This window comes from Chelonoidis abingdonii, chromosome 19 (genome assembly GCF_003597395.2).
Source record: "Chelonoidis abingdonii isolate Lonesome George chromosome 19, CheloAbing_2.0, whole genome shotgun sequence".
NCBI lineage: Eukaryota > Metazoa > Chordata > Testudines > Testudinidae > Chelonoidis > Chelonoidis abingdonii.
In genome coordinates, this window is record NC_133787.1 from 41176501 (window position 1) to 41197082 (window position 20582).

Below are 20582 nucleotides of genomic sequence, written 5' to 3' on the forward strand. Positions count from 1 at the left end.
ATGACAAATGCTGCACTTTACCTTTGTTGCTTCCTCCCTTTACAGCGCTGAGGACTGAAATGACAGGGGCTTTCCTTCCCAGTAGTAAGACTGCCTGTTCCTTATTATAACTGCCAGTTTGTGTGGACTGAATCCCCTTGTCCCGTGTATCCAGCTATCTGCCTGTATGATGTAACAGCAGAGGCAGCTGCTCTGAAAGTGCCTCCCAAGACAGGCAAGAACAGACAACTCTGATCACTTTAACAAGTGAAAAGAACCTTCTAGCAGCAGAGTGATTTAGTTTACAAGATTTTAATTTACAAATAAAAAACTACACTTTTCATTTTTTCTCTTTTTTCTCCTCTTTCTTGCCATCACTCTTCTCTTTGTCTTTCTCCTTCTCATCTTTCCTCTCCTTTTTGCTTTCCTCCTTTTCCTGACCTTCCTTCTTCTCTGCATCTCTGTTGGCAATCTTGTTGTTGATGAGGTTGTGCAGGGCAACCACAGACCGGATAAGAGAAGCCAAGTAGACCACTACCATCTGGTCATTGGTCTTCAGGTAAAAGGCCTTGACAAACTCCTGCAGGTTGACATCTGGCAGCAGGTTGAAGACATCCTGAAGCTGGTAGATGATCTGGTGATTGATGGGTAGTTTGCCCATGGCCACTTTCTCTAGGTAGCTCCTGATATCCAGAAGCTTGGAGTTCAGTCCCTTCAAACCATGGACCTGGTTTGTGATTCGCTGGGACAGAGTGCCCACTGTTGTGTCTTTAATATCTCTGAAACACCCAAAATAGGAAAGAGAAGCCTTAATGTTACTTTTCATACATTAATTTATTTTGGAGCTAGAAAGATCTATAGAAGGCTGCTTTGAAGGGTAGATGAAGTAAAATTTTACAAAAACTTCACAGTGAAGATTCAGAAAAAACTAATTTACATTGGGTGCATTAGAAACACCTAACATAGATTTGATAAAGGTCACCACATGCTCTCTTTGGACTGAATATTTTTTAGGAATACTAGTCTGATGGTTTGAAGATAATGAGAGGACTCCTGGGTTCTATGAGAGGCTGTGTCACTAACTCACTTTGGGGACTTGGGCAAGTCACATCTCTCCAGATTACACAGCTGTAAAATAGGTATAGTTGTTTATCACCACAGGAGCCTTTTGAGACTTAACATTTCACTGAAGGCTCCGAGATTTACAAATATAAAGAGTGAAGGCAAACCAAAGCAAAATTTCCCTCTGACCATTTGTAAACGATGCCTTTCTGCTCTTTGAGGCCATGTCTACACGAGGCCTTAAATTCGAATTAAACGGCTTTAATTCGAATTTATGGAGCACCCATCCACATGACGCAGCCCTCTAATTCGAATTAAAGGGCTATTTAAATTGATTTTAGTACTCCTACTAAACCACAGGAGTAACCCTAAAATCGAATTTACTAATTCGAATTTAGTGCAGTGTGGACGGAAATCGAAGTTAATGGGCTCCAGGAGCTATCCCACAGATCACCACTGACCACTCTGGACAGCACTCAAAACTCCTATGCACTGGCCAGGTAAACAGGAAAAGACCCGTGGAGGTTTGAATCAGTTTCCTGTTTGTCCACCGTGGGGCTCTGAGCAGCAGTTAATCACGCTGCACCTTTAAAAATGCAGTCTCCTGAGAATAGAAAAAGAGCTCCAGCATGGACCACAGAAGAGCTTTGGGATCTCTGGAGTTGCTCCTAAAACATGCAGGTTCTATGCAGAGCTACATGCAATTTTTGGGGGCTTGGCTACCAGTCGCCCATCCTTAATCGTGGATTCAGATGACCTGATTTCAGTTTCAACTGTGGCTGAGGATTCTGCAGAGGGGGAAGATCAGGAAGAGGTACATGAGGGAGACATTGCTGATAGCACACAGCTCTCAATTACCAACAGCAGCCAGGAGTTGTTTCTGACCCAAGATTTAACCTTGCAACAGGCTAATCAAGCCACTATCACAGAAAGTGAAGCCATGGAAGGGACCAGCGGTGAGTAAATGTTTAGATCAGTCATATTTAAAAACTAGCGTTTTTTAATTATCAATTTTTAAGCATGCGTTGTCATTTCTTTTTAGCCATTACAGTTACATGAAAAGTTCCTTAACATGTCTGGGGATGCAATGAAAATCCTCCCAAGAAATCTCCATGAATTGATATTGCAGGAAATCAAAGAGCCTTTTCAGTAAATTTCGGGGCAATGCTGCCTTAGCCGGTCCTCCAATGAAAGATGCTTTGCCCCTCCAGGCATGCATGACGTAATTTGGAATCATTGCTTCACAAAGCATAGATGCATAAGCGCCAGGACTCTGATCACAGGCATGAAACATTCGCTCTGCCTCTTCTGCTGTAACTCTCACCAGAGTTCTATCGTTCATTGTGACCTGGTTGAAATAAGTAATTTATTTGTAATTAGGAGAGCAAACATGGCCATTATGCTACTGTAATGCCACTCCATGTAGCTGGGTGGAGGGGAGTTGTGCTACGATGATGCTTTAGCAGGGAGGGGTGAGACAAACATAAAGACTTACCATGGCTGCTTGGAAGCAAATTTATAATGGCAGTACCAGCAAGCTGCATCTGTACTGTGCTCTGAGCCCAGGGACAGAGTCTCCCAGTATTAAAAGATGAAAAATGTGACCTTGGAGTGAAATCACATGTCCTGCGTAAGGTGCATAGTTTTGTGCTGTGTGAGTGAGTGGAATCATTGTTCTAAGAAATGTATCTTTTTACATACTTCTCTCTCTTACCTCCACCATACAGCTGTGCAGTGTTCTTTACTCACTACCCCATCTGCCAGGCTACCCAAGAGACAGAGGAAAAAGAGAACGAGAGACGAAATGTTTTCCGAAGTCATGGAAGTCAGCCACAGTAACACAGCTCATCATAGTGATTTGAAGGAACTGATAGCAAAATACAAGAAAGATGCCAGTGACCGGGAGGACAGGAGAGACGCTCGAGATGAGAGGTGGCGAGAGGAAGACCGGCAGGTAGAAGAGAGGTGGCGCAAGGAAGACAGGCAGGAAGATCAGAGGAGCAGGGAGGAAGATAGGCGCTGGCGTGATGGAACGCTGGAGCTGCTGCGTGATCACACTGATATCCTCAGACGCATGTTGATTGTTCAGGAACAGCAGCGGGGTTACAGAGTGCCACTGCAGTCCATGTTTAATCACCCTCCAAGCTCCCCAGGTTCCATATCTCCCTCACGCAGACGTGTTAGAACGCGTGGGGGAAGGCTTCCTGCACCAGCACACTCCACCCCCATGGAGAGCCCAACCAAAAGGCTGTAATGAAGCTGAAATGTATTTCATGGGCTTTTCCTTACCTGTGATCCTCCTCCCAAAGCACAGCTTTCAGGGATACCTAGATAAATCTGTGCCTCTGAATATAGTTCCTTTCTAATCAGACATACATCCAAAGGGGGGAGGGTGCTTTTATTACAGGGAATGATCCTTTAAAAATGAACGCATGTTTTTAAAGCAATAACAAATGAGTTTTAATAAAGATTAAATGATTTTTAAAACATACTGGCTTTCTTTCCTTCAGCCACATGTAATGAAAGGGTGGGGGGTTGATTTTGAAAGTCCTGCAGCAAGCTGTAAGTAAAGGGGGACGGTGGGTTGCTTACAGGGAGTCAATAGAGGCGGGAGTGTTCATCAAGGGCAAAGAAGCACTGCAATCACACCATACCCTGGCCCGCGACAAAACACATTTTCAGGGCTTCTCTGATGCGCACCGCCTCCTGGTGTGCTCTTCTAATCGCCCTGGTGTCTGGCTGCTCGTAGTCAGCGGCCAGGCGATTAGCCTCAGCCTCCCACCCCGCCATAAAGGTATCCCCCTTACTCTCACAGAGATTGTGGAGCACACAGCAAGCAGCAATAGCTACGGGGACATTCTTTGGGCTGAGGTCTGAGCGAGTGAGTAATGATCGAAAGCGCCCCTTTAAACGCCCAAATGCACACTCTACCACCATCCTGCACTTGCTCAGCCTGTAGTTGAACAGCTCCTGAGCACTGTCCAGGCTGCCTGTGTATGGCTTCATGAGCCACGGCATCAAGGGGTAGGCTGGGTCACCCAGGATAACGACAGGCATCTCAACATCGCCCACTGTTATTTTCTGGTCTGGGAAGTAATTTCCTTGATGCAGTCGTTTAAAGAGAGTACTGTTTCTGAAGACGCGCGCGTCATGAACCCTTCCTGGCCATCCCACGTGGATGCTGGTGAAACGTCCCTTGTGATCCACCAGTGCTTGCAGCACCATGGAAAAGTACCCCTTGCGGTTCACGTACTCGGCGCCCTGGTGCTCTGGGGCCAAGATAGGGATATGGGTTCCATCTATGGCCCCTCCACAGTTAGGGAATCCCATTGCAGCAAAGCCATCCACTATGACCTGCACGTTTCCCAGAGTCACAAACTTTCGTAGCAGCAGCCTAACGATTGCTTTGGCTACTTGCATCACAGCAGCCCCCACGGTAGATTTTCCCACTCCAAATTGATTCGCGACTGACCGGTAGCTGTCTGGAGTTGCAAGCTTCCAGAGGGCTATTGCCACTCGCTTCTCCACAGTGAGAGCTGCTCTCATGTTAGTATTATGGCGTTTCAGGGCAGGGGAAAGCAAGTCACAAAGTTCAAAGAAAGTGCTCTTACGCATGCGAAAGTTATGCAGCCACTGGGAATCGTCCCACACCTGCAAAACTATGCGGTCCCACCAGTCTGTGCTTGTTTCCCGTGCCCAAAATCGGCGTTCAATGGGCAGAAGCTGACCCATTACCAGCAGTAGCTCCAAAATGCTGGGTCCTGCGGTTAGGGAGAGATCACTCTCTATGTCGTCATCATCACCATCATTAACATCGCTCCTGTCGGTGCGCAGCTGCCTCCTCAAACTCCAAGTCCTCCTCCTGTCCCTCCTCCTCCACCTCCTCCTCCCCCTCTCCTCCTGAATTTTCAGGTCATGGCTCAGCATAGACAGCACGAGAGTGCGCGAGCTGTTTAAAACTTGCACGATTGCATTACTGGTCTCATCAGGGTCCATGGTCTCAGCAGGGTCCATGGTCTCAGCAGGGTCCATGCTTGCTGTGCTATGGCGTTTGCTCTCTTCACCCAGGAAAAACGGCGCGGAATGGTTGGCTGCTGCTTTCACAAAGGGGGGGGTGAGGCTGTACCCAGCAGCACCCGGGACAATGTTTTTGGTCCCAGCAGGCACTGGGCTGAAAACCAGGAAGTGGGAACTATGGGATAGCTGTGTCACAGCTACCCACAGTGCACTGCTCCTGAAATCGAAGTAAGACATGGGCCATGGACGCACAACTTCGATTTGAGATTCGTGGTGTGGACACTCTAATTCGAATTTATAAATTCGGTTTTATAAATTCGATTTAGATAACTTCGATTTACTTCTGCCGTGTAGACAAGGCCTGAGTCTTGAAAGGTCTGCCCAGTCTGCCCCCAGATAATTTTGCTCTCCTTTCTGACAGGTGGCTGTTGCTGTCACAGGAGCAATATGAACATCAGTATTAAATGGAAGTCTTTCTGAACCATGGAGTGTGACTCTACATTGTTCTGAAGTATCTCAAGCTATTTGCTGGAGTTCAAGGAGCAAGGTGAAACTGATGTTTGACTGTTTTTTGAAAAAAACAGTCAAACATTTCACTAGAAATGAGTTCAGCAGATTCTATATTATGCAGTATTGCTGAATTAATTTAATCTAAACAGGCTAAGTGTTTAAGTAGCATGTAACAAGGTCCTTGTTTCTTGTATCGTATCCCTGGGCAGGGAGCTGGTGTCAGCAGTTGTTAGATGGATAAAATGACCTGCCATCCAACCACTGATGAGGTTTTTCATTAAAATAAAGCTTTTACCGTAACAAGTGTTCAACACCAACTTCCTCTGCTTCCTCAGCTCCAATTTCACTGGTCACATGTTCAAATGTCTTGGAGGTTGGCGTTCCATCCTTTGTTGGGGTACAAGAATGGGATGGTGACAAGGTTAGAAATAGAGAACAGATGATTACAGGTGTGACAGCATAAATTCAAATGAGCAGGTTTTGGGCACTGTGCATGTGAACAGCAGAACTGCTCCAATGAAACTTCAAAGCAAAGAAGGTTTATTGGAAGCTGGATTTGTTACAAGCCAAAAAGCACTGTACATTTTATCCAGAGCTACGTCTGGCCTGCTTCGATGAATAAGTGGAACATGCATGATAGGAATAGGATCAGAAACAGCCAGTGAGGAAAACCTATCAAGATGGGATAGGAGAGCCCCACACAGTTCACAGATATGGTGACAACTAGTTCATAACAGAATCCCCAAAGTGAGTTAAGTATATGGGGTTTTAAAAAGGGAGACTAAGAAACTGATATTCTTCTTCGAATGCAGGCTCATTGATTCCAATTAGGTGTGCGCGCGCCGCGTGCACATTTGTTGGAATATTTTTACCCTAGCAACACTCGGTGGGTTGGCCGGATCGTCCCCTAAAGTGGCACCGCCAGATATATATACCCCTGCCGACCCAACGGCCCTTCAGTTCCTTCTTATCGCCCGTGTCGGTTGTTGGAACAGTGAAGCGCGGCTTAGCTGATCTCCACCTCCCTAGCTACTCGCAGTTCTCTTACTAATCCTTGTGTATATAGTTATAATTTCTATAGTTGTAGTTAGTGTTTATAGTTGAGAGGGGTTCGGCGATTAGCCCCTTCCCCGCAGCCGGTTCCGGGGCCCATGCCCGGTTCACCAGGCTTCAAACTGTGCTCGGCCTGCCACAAGCCGATGCCAATGGGAGATCCCCATGACTCCTGTCTTAAGTGCCTTGGGGAATCCCATCTCTCAGATAAGTGCTGGATCTGTAAGGCTTTCAAGCCCAGGACGAAGAAGGAGTGGGACTTTCGTCAAACAGCTCCTGATGTAGGCAACTCTTACTCCTCCGCCCTTGGCACCGAGCGCCGGACAGTCCACATCAGGCAGAAGCGTCTCTTTGGCACCAGATTGCACTGGTACCGCTAAGGTCCCACGGCACCGACCGTCGCCAGCACAGATGCCTGCTCGGCACCGTTCCCTCTCCCCGCGGGTTAAGAAACATAAAAGACTCCTGCTGCTTCCGTGCCGCCTGCACCACAGTCGGAGCACCTGCCTAAGTCGGACTGCCTGGCACTGACACCTGCCACAGCACCGCCAGCTTCGGCATGGTCGATTCTGGTCCCACAAGGGCCGTTGAGTCCGGTGCCTGAAAGCTCCCCGGCGCACGCCGTGGTTGAGATCACTATTCCCTCCACGCCAGAGACCTTTTCCACAGCGAGGGAGCTGATCGTGCTGATGGAGTCTGCGCCGCCTCAACCCCCGGCACTGCCGGTGTGGGTTATACAATCAATCGGCAAGCCTGCCCTGCTGAGACCATCCTCTGTCGGCACCGTCGAGAGGCACCGACTACAATCGCGGTCCCACCTGCACTCTCGGTCCCGTCGCCGATCCCAGTCCCGACACCGCTTGCAGTCCCGACACCGCTCTCCATCTCGGTACCGTTTGCACTCGCGGCACCGTTCAGTGTCCCGTTCACTGGCCCGGTACTCTCGGCACCGATCTAGCTCCCGGCACCACGCCTCTCGCAGCCGCTCTAGACGTTGAGCTTCGAGATCCCGGTCGACCTCCCGGCACCGCTCCAGTCGCAGGTCCCGGTCTCGTTCCCGATACCAGTCTCCAGTACTGCACAGAGAGAGATCGTCTAGAGATGGAGACCCTTCCCAGGGCTTTTCAGCTCCTCCGTGGCCGTCTCGACACATCTGTGTCATCTCAAGCGGACAGTGCTTCCTATGCACAGGACACTGACTCAGATGTGCCCAGCCCAGTCTTCCAGGAGACCCAGGCCCAAGAACAAGGACCTCATCAGTGGTCATTCTGGACACCTTGGGCATATCACCAAGCCCAAGGTGTGCCTCCAGTGCCATCACGCTCCGTATCATCGGAACACCGGGTGCCGGAGGCGACTGTCACCCGCCTGCCTCCTGCGGGTATGGAGGAAGCTCCCATGCACTCAGACCCTCAGGTTCCACCTGAGCCTGATGTCGCCCAAGAACAGGAGCCCACGCAGGACCCTCTTGTCCCTGGCCTTTCCTCCTCTCCAGATGAAGCGGTGGCGGGGACTTCCTCCTCAGGCCCTCCTTCAATTGACCTGAGGGCACATCAGGAACTCCTGAAATGCGTAGCCCTGAATATGAATCTTCAGGTGGAGGTGGTCCCGGAGATAGAGAACCCTGTGGTGGATATTTTGTCAGCTGACACCCCCACAAGAATGGCCTTGCCATTCATTCACACGATCCAAGCAAATGCCGATACCATCTGGCAGTCTCCAGCCTCTATTCCACCCACGGCCAGGGGAGTTGAGCGGAAGTACATGGTACCCTCTAAGGGATACGAGTACCTGTATGTGCACCCTCCTCCCTGCTCCCTTGTCATGCAATCAGTCAACGAAAGGGAGTGCCATGGCCAGCAAGTTCTGGCTCCAAAATCAAAGGAGGCTAGGCGCATGGACTTATTGGGCCGCAAGGTATACTCTGCTGGGGCCCTCCAACTCAGGGTGGCAAACCAGCAAGCCCTCCTTAGCCAGCACAACTATAACACCTGGGCAGCGGCTGGAAGATTCACGGAGTTAGTTCCCCAAGACTTCCGTCAGGAGTTTGCTGCCCTTTTGGAGGAAGGGGGCGAGAACTTCTCTCCAGGCCTCGCTGGATGCAGCAGACGCTGCAGCCAGAACTCTGGCTTCAGGAATTGCCATGAGGTGAATATCATGGCTTCAGGTGTCAGGCCTTCCACCTGAACTGCAACACACCATACAGAACTTGCCATTCGATGGACAAGGCCTATTTTCTGAAAAGACAGACCCTAGGCTGCAAAGCCTGAAGGACAACAGAGTGATCATGCGCTCACTCAGGATGCACACACCGGTGACTCAGCACAGATACTTCCGTCCCTAGCCTCACCGCCCTTACCCCCCGCCTAGGCCACAACAGGACTTCAGCAGAAGGTGCAGCCGAGGCAATCGCAGACGGCAGTCGGGACCCCAAGGGGGTCAGAATCAGGGTCCCTCCAAACCACCTGTGAAACCCAAACCAAACTTTTGAAGGCATGCCCGAGGACGGCGTACCAGTTGTTTCTCAGGATCCTTCCCCTCCTTTTTACAACCGCCTTTCCCTTTTCCTCCCTGCGTGGACCCAACTAATTTTGGATTGTTGGGTCCTACGCACAGTAGAATTCGAATACCACCTCCAGTTTACTTTGCCCCCTCCCTCCCACCCTGCATCCTCATCCCTCTTCAGGGACCCCTCTCATGAGCAATTCCTCTTGCAAAAGGTACGGATGCTCCTTGCCATGGGAGCTATAGAGGAGGTATTGAAGGACTCGAGGGGCAAGGGGTTCTATTCCCACTATTTCCTAATCCCCAAGGTGAAGGGAGGTCTCAGACCTATCCTAGACCTGCGAGGACTCAAGTTCATGTTAAAGCTGAAGTTCCGCATGGTATCTCTGGGGACCATCATCCCATCCTTGGATCCGGGAGACTGGTATGCCGCCCTCGATATCAAGGATGCTATTTTCACATTGTCATTTACCCTCCGCACAGTCGGTTCCTCCGGTTTGTGGTCAACTGTCAACATTTCCAATTTACGGTCCTTCCGTTTGGCCTCTCTACAGCCCCACGGGTATTCACAAAATGCACGTCTGTAGTCGCCACCTCCCTTCGTCGGATACATGTCTTCCCATATCTCGACGATTGGCTCATTCGAGGGGCTTCCGAGACCCAAGTCACCCATCATGTGGGCATCAAGGACCTATTCGAGCGAGTAGGCCTGATGATCAACATAGAGAAATCCACTCTGGTTCCCTTACAAAGAATAGAATTCATTGGGGCCATTCTGGGCTCCAATCTCACCAGGGCTTGCTTACCACAGCCTCGGTTTCAGGCGATGGTATCGATAATACAAGGCCTACACAACTTTCTGACAACTTCGGCTCGCACTTGTCTCGCCCTCCTGGGTCATATGGCTGCCTGCACGTTTGGGACCAAACACTCCAGACTACGTCTCTATCCCCTTCAAACTTGGCTCTCCTCGGTATACTGCCTGGACAGAGACAGTATAGACATGATCCTTATGATCCCCTTGGTCATCCTAAGCTCCCTGGACTGGTGGCTGATGCCATTCCATCCGCCTCAGTCTTCAATGACCCTCACAACGGACGTGTCATCTCTTGGCTGGAGCGCCCACCTTGAACATCTCTGCACTCAAGGCCTTTGGTCAACTCAGGAACTGGCCTTGCACATCCATGTGAAGGAGCTGAGAGCAGTCTGCCTTGCGTGCCAGGCATTTCAAGGGCAGTTACAAGGCTGTTGTGTCTCAGTGTTCACAGACAACACAACGGCCATGTTTTACATAAACAAGCAGGGAGGAGCACGTTCCTCCCCCCTTTGCCAGGAAGCTATTCAACTCTGGGACTTCTGCACAGCCCACTTGATAGACTTGATAGCGTCTTTTCTCCCAGGGGTTCGGAACACTCTGGTGGATCAACTCAGCAGATCCTTCCTGTCTCACGAGTGGTCAATTTGTCCGGAAGTTATCCATTCTGTTTTCCAGAAGTGGGGCTTTCCCCGCATAGACCTCTTCGCCTCCCGCAAGAACAGGAAATGCCAGACGTTCTGCTCCTTCCAAGGTCTCTCCCAGGGCTCGATCTCAGATGCATTTCTGATACCGTGGACGAGCCATCTGCTTTACGCCTTCCCACCGTTCCCACTGGTTCACAGGGTCCTGCTCAAGCTCCACAGAGACAGAGCCCACCTCATCATGATCGCTCCAGCCTGGCCGAGGCAACATTGGTACACCATGTTGCTTGACCTGTCGATAGCCAACCCAATCCCTCTACCTCTTTGCCCGGACCTGATAACTCAGGACCACGGCAGACTTCACCACGCAGACCTGCAGCCTCTTCACCTCACAGCATGGTTACTGTGTGGTTAAGCCAGTCTGAGTTATGTTGCTCTGCCTCGGTCCAACAAGTGCTCCTGGGCAGTAGGAAACCTTCCACTAGGTTAACATATCTGGCCAAGTGGAAGCGCTTCTCCTGCTGGTGCGACCAACATAATGTTGTTTCCACCGAGGTTCCGGTCCCTACCATCTTGGACTACCTATGGTCTCTCCAACAGCATGGCCAAGCTGTATCTTCATTGAAGGTGCACTTGGCAGCCATCTCTACCTTCCATCCAGAGGACAGCGGCCGCTCGGTCTTCTCTCACCCCATAGTTTTGAGGTTCCTCAAGGGCTTGGTGCGATTATACCCACAAGTGTGCCACCCCGCCCCAACTTGGGCCCTCAACCTAGTTCTAGCCAAACTTATGACTCCTCCCTTCGAGCCGCTAGCAACCTGCTCGCTGCTGTACCTGTCCTGGAAGACAGCCTTCCCTCGTAGCCATTACATCGGCAAGACGAGTTTCCGAGCTTCGGACTCTCACGGTGGACCCCTCATATACAGTGTTTCATAAGGACAAGGTACAGTTGTGACCACATCCGGCCTTCCTCCTTAAAGTGGTATCGGCCTTTCATATCAACTAGGATATCTTCCTTCCGGTCTTCTTCCCGAAGCCACACTCATCACACTGGGAGCAACAACTGCGCCCCCTAGATGTCCGTAGGGCGCTCGCATTTTATATCGAGCGAACAAAGCCCTTCTGTAAAACACCACAACTCTTCGTCGCGGTGGCAGACCGGATGAAGGGTCTACCTGTCTCCTCCCAGAGGATTTCATCTTGGGTGATGTGCATCCGCACCTGTTATGACTTGGCTCATGTTCCAATGAGCCACCTTACTGCCCATTCTACCAGGGCTCAGGCTTCATCTGCCGCTTTCCTGGCTCATGTACCCATCCAGGAAATATGTCGTGCAGCTACCTGGTCCTCGGTCCACACCTTTGCATCAGATTACACATTGGTTCAACAGTCCAGAGATGACGCAGCATTTGGATCAGCAGTTCTACATTCTGCGACATCTCACTCTGATCCCACCGCCTAGGTAAAGCTTGGGAGTCACCTAATTGGAATCGATATGAGCAAGCACTCGAAGAAGAAAAAAGGGTTACTCACCTTTGTAACTGTTGTTATTCGATGTGTTGCTCATATCCATTCCAAACCCGCCCTCCTTCCCCTCTGTCGGAGTAGCCGGCAAGAAGGAACTGAAGGGCCGTTGGGTCGACAGGGATATATATGCGGTGCCACTCTAGAGGGTGACCCAGCTGACCCACCGAGTGTTGCTAGGGGTAAAAATCTTCTGATGAATGTGCATGCGGCGTGCGCACACCTAATTGGAATGGATATGAGCAACACATCTCGAAGAACAACAGTTACAAAGGTGAGTAACCGTCTTTTCTTTAAATTAATCTAGAAAACTGGCTAGACATGCCACTGGAAGTCGACAGGGAGGTCATCAACAAAGGTACTTTAACGTGCTGCCTAATTTCTAGTGCACACCAGTTAAACTGAAGCAGATGTCACTAACCAACAGAAATGCTAGAGACAGCTGAGGTGATAATAACACCACATTATTCTGTACATTAATGCTCCTCCCACCCACCACTTCACCTGTACTCATTATTCTTGGTGAGGCTCAATAGTTTCCAGGTAGTTAATTTGCAGGGTTATGTACTGGAGAGTGCGTGTGTAACCGAGTGCCTTGGTGACTATTTTATTTGAAGATGGGACCTAGTTATCTTTGAGACTTGTATTAGTTTTGGTTGTACCATGCTTCAGGCCCAGTGGGGACCAACAGCTGTAAGAACAAGAGTTCACAAAACCAGAAAAAACACCCTATAGATTTAAGACTGGAGAACCTGGGAACAGCTGTCTCTCTCCACTATGGGCCTCAAACAGATAATGACAGGACAAGTTTGGGTATTTTTTTTTTTTAAATATTTCTGGATTCTGATTTTAAAACCGTCAAAAATTAAATCTGGACAAAAAGTCATCACTGATTCTAGTGTACAAAATCAGTGGTGATAGATGAGTGATTAACAAAGATAGTAAAGTCAACCTTGTGTAGTTAAGACTAAGCTGGTGAAGATGAGGTGTGTGATTACTCAAACTACTGCTGCAACAAGCTGATGTGTATCAGATGTATCAAATGCATACTCCATCTTGCTGCTTTTTTCATGGGTGTGACAAACAGTAAAGGAGCAGCACTCAAAATCGATACAGCTAGTTGAAGTTGCAAGAACCAGCAGAGCTCCTTGGTTCAAGCAGGGAGAAACTGCTTTTCAGGAGTGTTGCAGGACGGATAATTTTGGTTCAATAAGCTGAAATTTACAGTGGGGGTTCAAACACTGATTTAGCAGGTTTAAACTGAAAGGCAAAAAACCCCTAGTTAGCAGACGCAATGTTATCTATTGAACTGAAAAATCCAAAGTGATGTAGTAGAAAGGGTACCCTAAAGGACAAGGCAACATGGTTTAACGTAGCTATTCCTTAAAGCACCTCTTTCCCTTTTGCAGGAAACCCCACAATAGTCTGAAAATGACAAATACTGAAATGTTCACTCACATCATGAACTTCTTCAACTGAAATATAGGCTTCTGTTGGCAGCCCCAAGTCCTTTGGCTTTACATCAATAATTACCAATACCTGGTGGAGAAACACATCTTAGACAAAACCTACTCAAGAACTAGAACAAACAGGTTGTGGCCAACTGCTAATTCTCTAGCAATGACAAGTTTGTTATTCAATCAAAGAGGTTTCTAACTCCAAGCAGAGGAAAAAATGTCTGCCACTCTTTCAACGGAGACTGATCTGCGTGCTCTATTCTCTTTACATCAACCATGCTATATCTTACTAAATTTCATGTCACTACTGCAAATTGCAGATGGAGCTGGAAGGGACTGCAGGTTCCCAGAAGGTCCATAAACAGTTTAAGTGCATTACTTACAGAATTAGGACAGTATCTTTTCATTAGTTCATTGATGGCAATGTCATTCTTGTGTAGTTTGGGGCCTGTGTGGTACCATCCAACAATTCTTTCTCTAGCTGGGAAAAACAAAAACAATTAGAATAGTCAGAATCTGAGGGTAATGACAGGAAGATAGTTCATAGAAGGGCATACACGTGCTCAAATCCAGGTACTGCCTGACCCTGGGTTGTGCCCAAAGTTCTCAAAGGACATCACATAGAACTCCCACTTCTGCTTTACAGACACCAGTAAAGGCCTAAATGCTTTGAGAAATTAAATTGTTGCTGTACTTTGCACTACTTCGGCTCAGATCCTGTGCTGGTGGAAGGCAGTTTAGGAATGGAAAACGGAGCAGGTGATGGCTGAGGGCATATGAAGGTTGGGAGCTGAACAACGCATTTAGATTAAAAATTTACTGGCAAATCTGGAAAACAGGATTTCACAGGAAGATATTTGCTAAATTGATTTTTGTGCCTAGACACTTCAATAATGGGTGCATATGAGATAATATAATGCTGCATTTAATCTTGGACAGCACAGGCGAGCCATTTGTGCATCACCCCAGACAACCCAAACTACCTTAGTAAGAATGATCCCCAAGTCAGAGCTGGTTTATGCAACATGGCACTTTTGAGCACACAGACTGTGGGGCTCTCTCAGAGACAAAAGGGGGTCACAGTGTGGCTCTTGACATCCTGCTGCACAAAAATTCAAAGATAAGCTGCAAGATCTGCACTAGGCTTGAGACTCAAATACTTAAGGAATCATAAGATCAGCAGCAGTCTAAATAAGAGTTTTTCCCAGGGCTGAGAATGTTCACAGGGGAATTACTGTAGTGTCTCCAAATTCAGCCCTCATAATCTTACAAAGAAAAGAAAAGTGAGACCTTTATAAACAAAACAGAAAGTTTAATCAGTTCACCTGATTTGTAATTCAGATATCTGCACTAATATGAGGGAAAGGTGGCAGAGGGAAAGGAGATTCTGGCGGAAGGGGTCATAGTATCAGGGTTTGAATTTCTTATAGCTATTCAATCCCCAAGATCATCACCTCAGTTCTTGGAAGTACAGTGCTACCAGGAGACTTAGAGAGTGAGTTTCTAGGCAAATATCAACCACTCAATGTGCACTTACCATTGACTTTTTTAAACATTCCATACATGTTCTCCAGATAATCATGGTCTAGAAACCACACGGAGTCATCTTTATCGTCCTCATCGAAAGGGACTGGGAACAAAACAGTTAGTTCAATATTTAGTAGTTCAAGTTTCATCCAGCCTGAAAACTTTCACAGAAAAATCAGATTTTTTCCTAGCAAGTTCTTGGCTACAAATGAAAAAAAAAGTAATTTTTCTCCATTTTGATTGAATACAATACAGTATCTGCTATACTGTGCTGCAGATACTGTTGTAAAACTCAACAGGAAAACAGCAACATTAGCTGATTTTTTCAAAGTGGTTTTCTGATAATTACTGAATTTGTTTTAGAACTGAGCAAGGAAAACCAAAGCAATTGAATTATTCTGGGCAAAGTGTTCAAGAACACGCCAGGAACATTCCAGCGTATGAACAATTTACACAAAATTGGTGTGTGAGGACTTCTGATAAAGAAAATGTGGGTCCCAAAAGGTCACTAGAGCCTGGTTGGGTCAACAGAGGTGAAAAGCTACTTTGTGGTATAAGACACATTCCATTAGACAAATAACTACAATTCTATGAAGTCTGTTGAAAAATAATTGCATATGCCATTTTCTTGAGTAAAGAACTAGTTTGTTTTGTTAGTTCGCATTATGGATAACAGGCTACAAGTTTAGTTCTGAGCAACAGGGCTTTAATTTACAGGAATACAAAAAAAAACTCCAATTATAAAGTTCTATTTTTGGCAGCCCTGCCGTTTAACTGACCAAACTGCTACTCCATCTTCACAACTCTGCAAAAAAATAACCCAGGATTAGGCTACACTTTTGTTCCCAGATTTTCACGCAGGAGCCAACATGGATGATTTTGCTTTATCAATAAATACCCCCTTTGGAAAGCAGATGAATGAGAGAAGGTAAGAGAAGCAAATAAGAAAACAAAAAAGTCAGAAAAGGCCATACAGGTTCTGATTTTAGCACTGTACAAAACCAGGATTCAAACTCAAGAGGTAATGATTTTAATACAAGTGAAAATACTTTTTAAGCAATATCTGTGCAATTCTCATGGGCTATTCTTAAAGAAAAAAGATACTTTTCAAATAAAACATTAGATCTTCATGTGAATAAGTAATATCTGCAATGACATTAGCTAGGTAACTCAAGCCATGAGTCTTCAAAGCCCAAGGTCATAAAATGATCACAATCCAGGATCAGGAAGAAATCTTCCACCTCTGAGTATACTGAACTGCTGCTGCTTTAGGAGTTTTACAGCTGCCTCCGAGCATTCACCACTGGATACTGCTGCAAACAAGATGCAGAGTAGGAGACTGATGGGATCGGGTTCTTTTGTAAGCAGATACCTAGCATTTTTCCATGAAAATGTAGACACCATAGCTTCATGAATTTATAAATGGGAAGAAGAGTTTAATGTGCCAGGATGGTGCAAGAAAAACATTTGGCAGTTTTTCGGCTAGCTAGCTTAATAGGTGGTAAACAGAACAGGACACCCAAACTCACCTGCAAAACTGTTGGAGACATCTAATATTTTCTTCTGCCAAGAGCCCAGCAACACTCCAACAACTCGCTTCTGATTCCCAACTTTTCCTATTCTAAATGGAAAAGACTGTCACAGTTTGTATTAAGAAATGCAACATATTTGATACTGGAAATAAAACACCAATAGTACAAATGAATCAGTTGTCATCTGACTTTAAGATAGAAAGGGGAGGGATAGTTCAGTGGTTTGAGCATTGGCCTGCTAAACCCAGGATTGAGCGTTCAATCCTTGAGGGGGCCACTTAGGGATCTGGGGCAAAATTAGTACTTGGTTTTGCTAGTGAAGGCAGGGGGTTGGACTCCATGACTCTTCGGGGTCCCTTCCAGTTCTATGAGATAGATATAGCTCCATATATTGTTTATTATAAGATAAACAGCATGTGGTTCTTGGGAATGTAGGTGGGAGACGAACAGGGTAATATGTTCCTTACCATTACTTAATTTATACCTAAAGAAGTTGTTACAGTGCACTCTAAATCCAGGCGCTACACTTGTAATTTATCCTCTGATGTGAAAAATGCACTAGATGTTTCCATGCAGCTAATGGATGCCACTATAACAGAGATTACTGTGTCATAAAATAGAGGGCTACTACCGCATTTGTTTTGTAAAAAGTACAGTAAACTTTCAACTTTGTTCACTATCATCCCTAATTTACTTTTACAATAGTAGGTTTCTCTCTGCTATTGTACGCTGCCTTGAAGGAAAAGATTTTTTTTTACATTGAGTGCTTGTCAGTTAGTACAAGTAAGTTCATTTTAGGCACACTGAGCACAAATTGCACAAGATGTTTAGAGAAATATAATTTATTCTCTGCTGAGTGAACTGTAGCTTTAAGGGTAAAATCTGTTTAAACCAGACAAATGAAAAGTGCCATGTTTCAATATACAGAGAATATACACACTACATTTAAAACCAAAGTCAGTTATGCCTAACAAAATGGTATTTATAACTTGTTAACCAATTTCACTGTATTCAAATATTACTTTAATTCTGGTTCAATTGTTCTTGCTTAAGGGAAAAACAAATAAACCCATTTGGGAATATCATGTCCTTTGATGCAAGCATAAACTATCATCTTTGTAATTTACTAAATCACAAATGATACCCCATGACAAATCATAACTCTCAATACATCATATTGGTACTGTTCAAACTCCTATCACAAAATTAGAAGAAGTCATCATTCCTAAACTGTTGCTTTTGCAGTCCCTTCATGCAGCTTTAGGACACTGTAGTTGCATTTTATTGATGGAAAGGTATCCACTTGCTTTTTCTTTTTTTTAAATGGTATACAGAACCACACGCATGCATGATCTCTGTCCTGAAGAGCCTATGTTTTAAGATAAACATGAGCTCCAAGATTTTCAGAATTGTACACATAAAAATGCATATTCATCTGATTGCATAATTTGGAAGCATAAATTAGCATAACTGCATGAATATTGTGGAAATTGTGCAGTCAGATGATTTAGTTAATTGCCCATTTATGCTCACAATTGCAGCTACAGGCCATATCCCCAAATCTGAATAGCTGGTGCTGACTTTCACATTTATGAAGTTATCTAGGGTATGTGCCCACAGCGCAGTTGTTGCCAAAACTTTTGTCTTTCGCAAGTATTTAAAAAAGCCCCCCCCACGAAAGACAAAAGTTTTGCTGACAAAAGCAGCAGTGTGAATGCAGCTTCGTGGGCAGGACAAAGCTTATGCCACTTGTGGGGCTGGAAGTATATTGTCGGCAAAAGTGCTGACAAAATACCACAAAAGAGCATTCACGCTCACTGACTTGTAGTGAGAAGGCTGTGTCGCTCTTTAGTGTAGACAAGCCCCTTCTACTTTCTGCCACACACAGCCAGAATATCAAACTACTGAAGCAAAATCTTCAAGTTTTCTGAGATACTTGCTCTGGGTTTTACTGATCAATGAGATATGTAGCAGACAATACAAAGCCTAAAGCTTCACAGCACTGAGTAACTGCTTATAAAAAGGCTACACAGTCGGTAACATTTAGTTTGGGGTCTTTAAGGACGTAGCGTAACAGTAGCCCTGAAGACTGCAGTAACTCTCCTGCATGAGCGCGGCGGCCATTCTTGCCGGAGAACAGTTTTGCACGCAGAGACGCAGGTTTCCAGCTACAGAAAAGCAGCCCAGCCAGGCTGGATTCGCGAGCAGGTCGCTAGGAATGGCTCAGCAGCGAACTTCAGCTCTACAGGCCCCAAGTTTTTACCGTCACCAGTCCCCCGGGTCCGCCTACTGTACAGACTATTGGGGAGCAGGAGAACGGGGCACGCCCGCAGCTGGGCTTCCTGGGTGCCGAAGTCCCACACGGGAGTCCCTGCAAGCGCCGGGCACCGACACGCACGACCCACCCCACACTCCAGAGCCAGGCCCAGGCTTCCCCCGCCGCCCGGGGCCCGAGCCGCTCCCGCAGCCATGAGGCGCGGGTGAGGGGCTCGCCCCGGCAGGGCCATGGCTCCGCGCTCCCGCCCCCGGCCCGCACAGGCGGCCCGGTCCCCGCCAGCAGGCCCGGCCGGGCACGTGACTCAGCGCCGGCGCGCCAGGCTCCGCGCGCCCTACCTGTTGAAGTGATCCAGCCCGCTGGAGCAAGGCCCCGACCCACCAAACGCGGGGGGGTGGGTGAACCCCACACGGTCGACGGCCAGTCGGCCAGTCGCGCCTTCGGCCCGACTCTTCTGCGACCCGGCCCGCACGCAGCAGGCCCGGCGCCTCAGCCAGCAGTCCAGGCTTTTGCCGCCAGCTTCCAGCTGCCCGTCGGGGCGGGCCTCCGAGCCACATTTGGAGAAGGGCGGCAGAAGGGGAGCGGCTGGAAGACGCCCCTGGAATGGTCGCTGGAGGGACTGGCTGCCCGCGAGCTACACCGGTGCCGCCATCTTAGGAGTGGTCCGGTCTATGGCACCCGCCTCCTGGTAACAGCACCGCCATTTTCGGGCGGAGGTACAGTTTGGCTCCGAAATGGGCCGGTCAAAGGACTGAACGGCCCCAAGCTTGAGCATCTGAAGGAAGCGGAGGCCTGTGAAACACCTCGCCAGCCCTGGTGCTGCGAGAGGCTTCAGCGACATGCCTGTGACGTTCTTGATAATATGAACTGGGACTATAGACATGGGTTTGCAACCACGGTTCTGTGGTTGGCACGCATATCTATGTAAAGGGGGTCTCATATAAAGGTGTCCTGAGCCAGGTACGGTTTGGATTGTTGTGTCTGTGTTGGTTCGTGTTCATTTCTGTAGTTGAAGTTGATGATATTGGCTCTGCTTCTGTCTGTTTCAAGAACTTGTTTTCTGTGTTACTGAAAATCCGACGGGCTGGGGTCAGCTCTCGCTTTGCTGCTTGATGGCGATTTAAGGACTACTACCAATGTGACCATCGAAGGAAGGCGAATACGCCTGTAGACTCACTGGAGTAGAGCGAAACTTGGCCATGTGCTGCAATCCATTTTGCTGGTAAACTTTCCAGTAGAACAAGGCGGTGTTCTTACACCTGGAAAAGTCTATATAGGCGAGGCGCTGATTTCCTTTGGTCTTCTCTGCTTTCTTACCGCTGGAGGACTTTGCTACAAGCTGAAGCTCGTACATAGGGAGCTGGAATGCGGACCATCCCAGCGGGGAGTACTCCGAGACTTGAATTTGAACTGCGTTTACTTTCAGTCACTGCTTAGCAACCCGTGACTAAGAACTTTGCCATTACTGTTTGTAATTGCTCGTTTAGCGCATTCTAAGCTCTAGCCTCTATCTGTTTTCCTTTTATGAAGTCAACCTTTATATTTCTATTCTAAGGATTGGCCGTGTGATTTGTGGGGTAAGGGTCCTGAGGCTTGTTATATGACCTGGGTCTGGGGGCTTGGTCTTTGGGTCGGGGAGACCTTATTCTTACTTTTACTGGAGTGTTGGTTTTTATACCATTC

General features: G+C 47.4%; 1 protein-coding gene across 1 annotated transcript; it reads right to left on the reverse strand.

Moving 5' to 3' along the window:
* Positions 1 to 275: 275 nt before the first annotated feature.
* On the reverse strand, positions 276 to 19420 carry PSMD7 (proteasome 26S subunit, non-ATPase 7). The gene is made up of 7 exons (XM_032783070.2): positions 19238 to 19420; positions 16622 to 16713; positions 15103 to 15195; positions 13949 to 14046; positions 13567 to 13647; positions 5864 to 5955; positions 276 to 758 (listed from the first exon to the last, which is right to left on the reverse strand). Exons 3-7 carry the CDS (start codon positions 15128 to 15130, stop codon positions 320 to 322), a joined length of 738 nt encoding a protein of 245 aa, XP_032638961.1. The 5' UTR covers positions 15131 to 15195; positions 16622 to 16713; positions 19238 to 19420; the 3' UTR covers positions 276 to 319.
* Positions 19421 to 20582: the final 1162 nt, after the last annotated feature.

Coding starts and splice junctions, on each gene's coding strand:
- PSMD7 (XM_032783070.2), bottom strand. CDS start 15,130: ATGTATGGAATGTTTAAAAAAGTCAATG. Junction 14,047..15,102: donor AATGTTTAAAAAAGTCAATG/GTAAGTGCACAT, acceptor TGTTTTTCCCAG/CTAGAGAAAGAATTGTTGGA. Junction 5,956..13,566: donor CAGTTGAAGAAGTTCATGAT/GTGAGTGAACAT, acceptor ACCCCAACAAAG/GATGGAACGCCAACCTCCAA.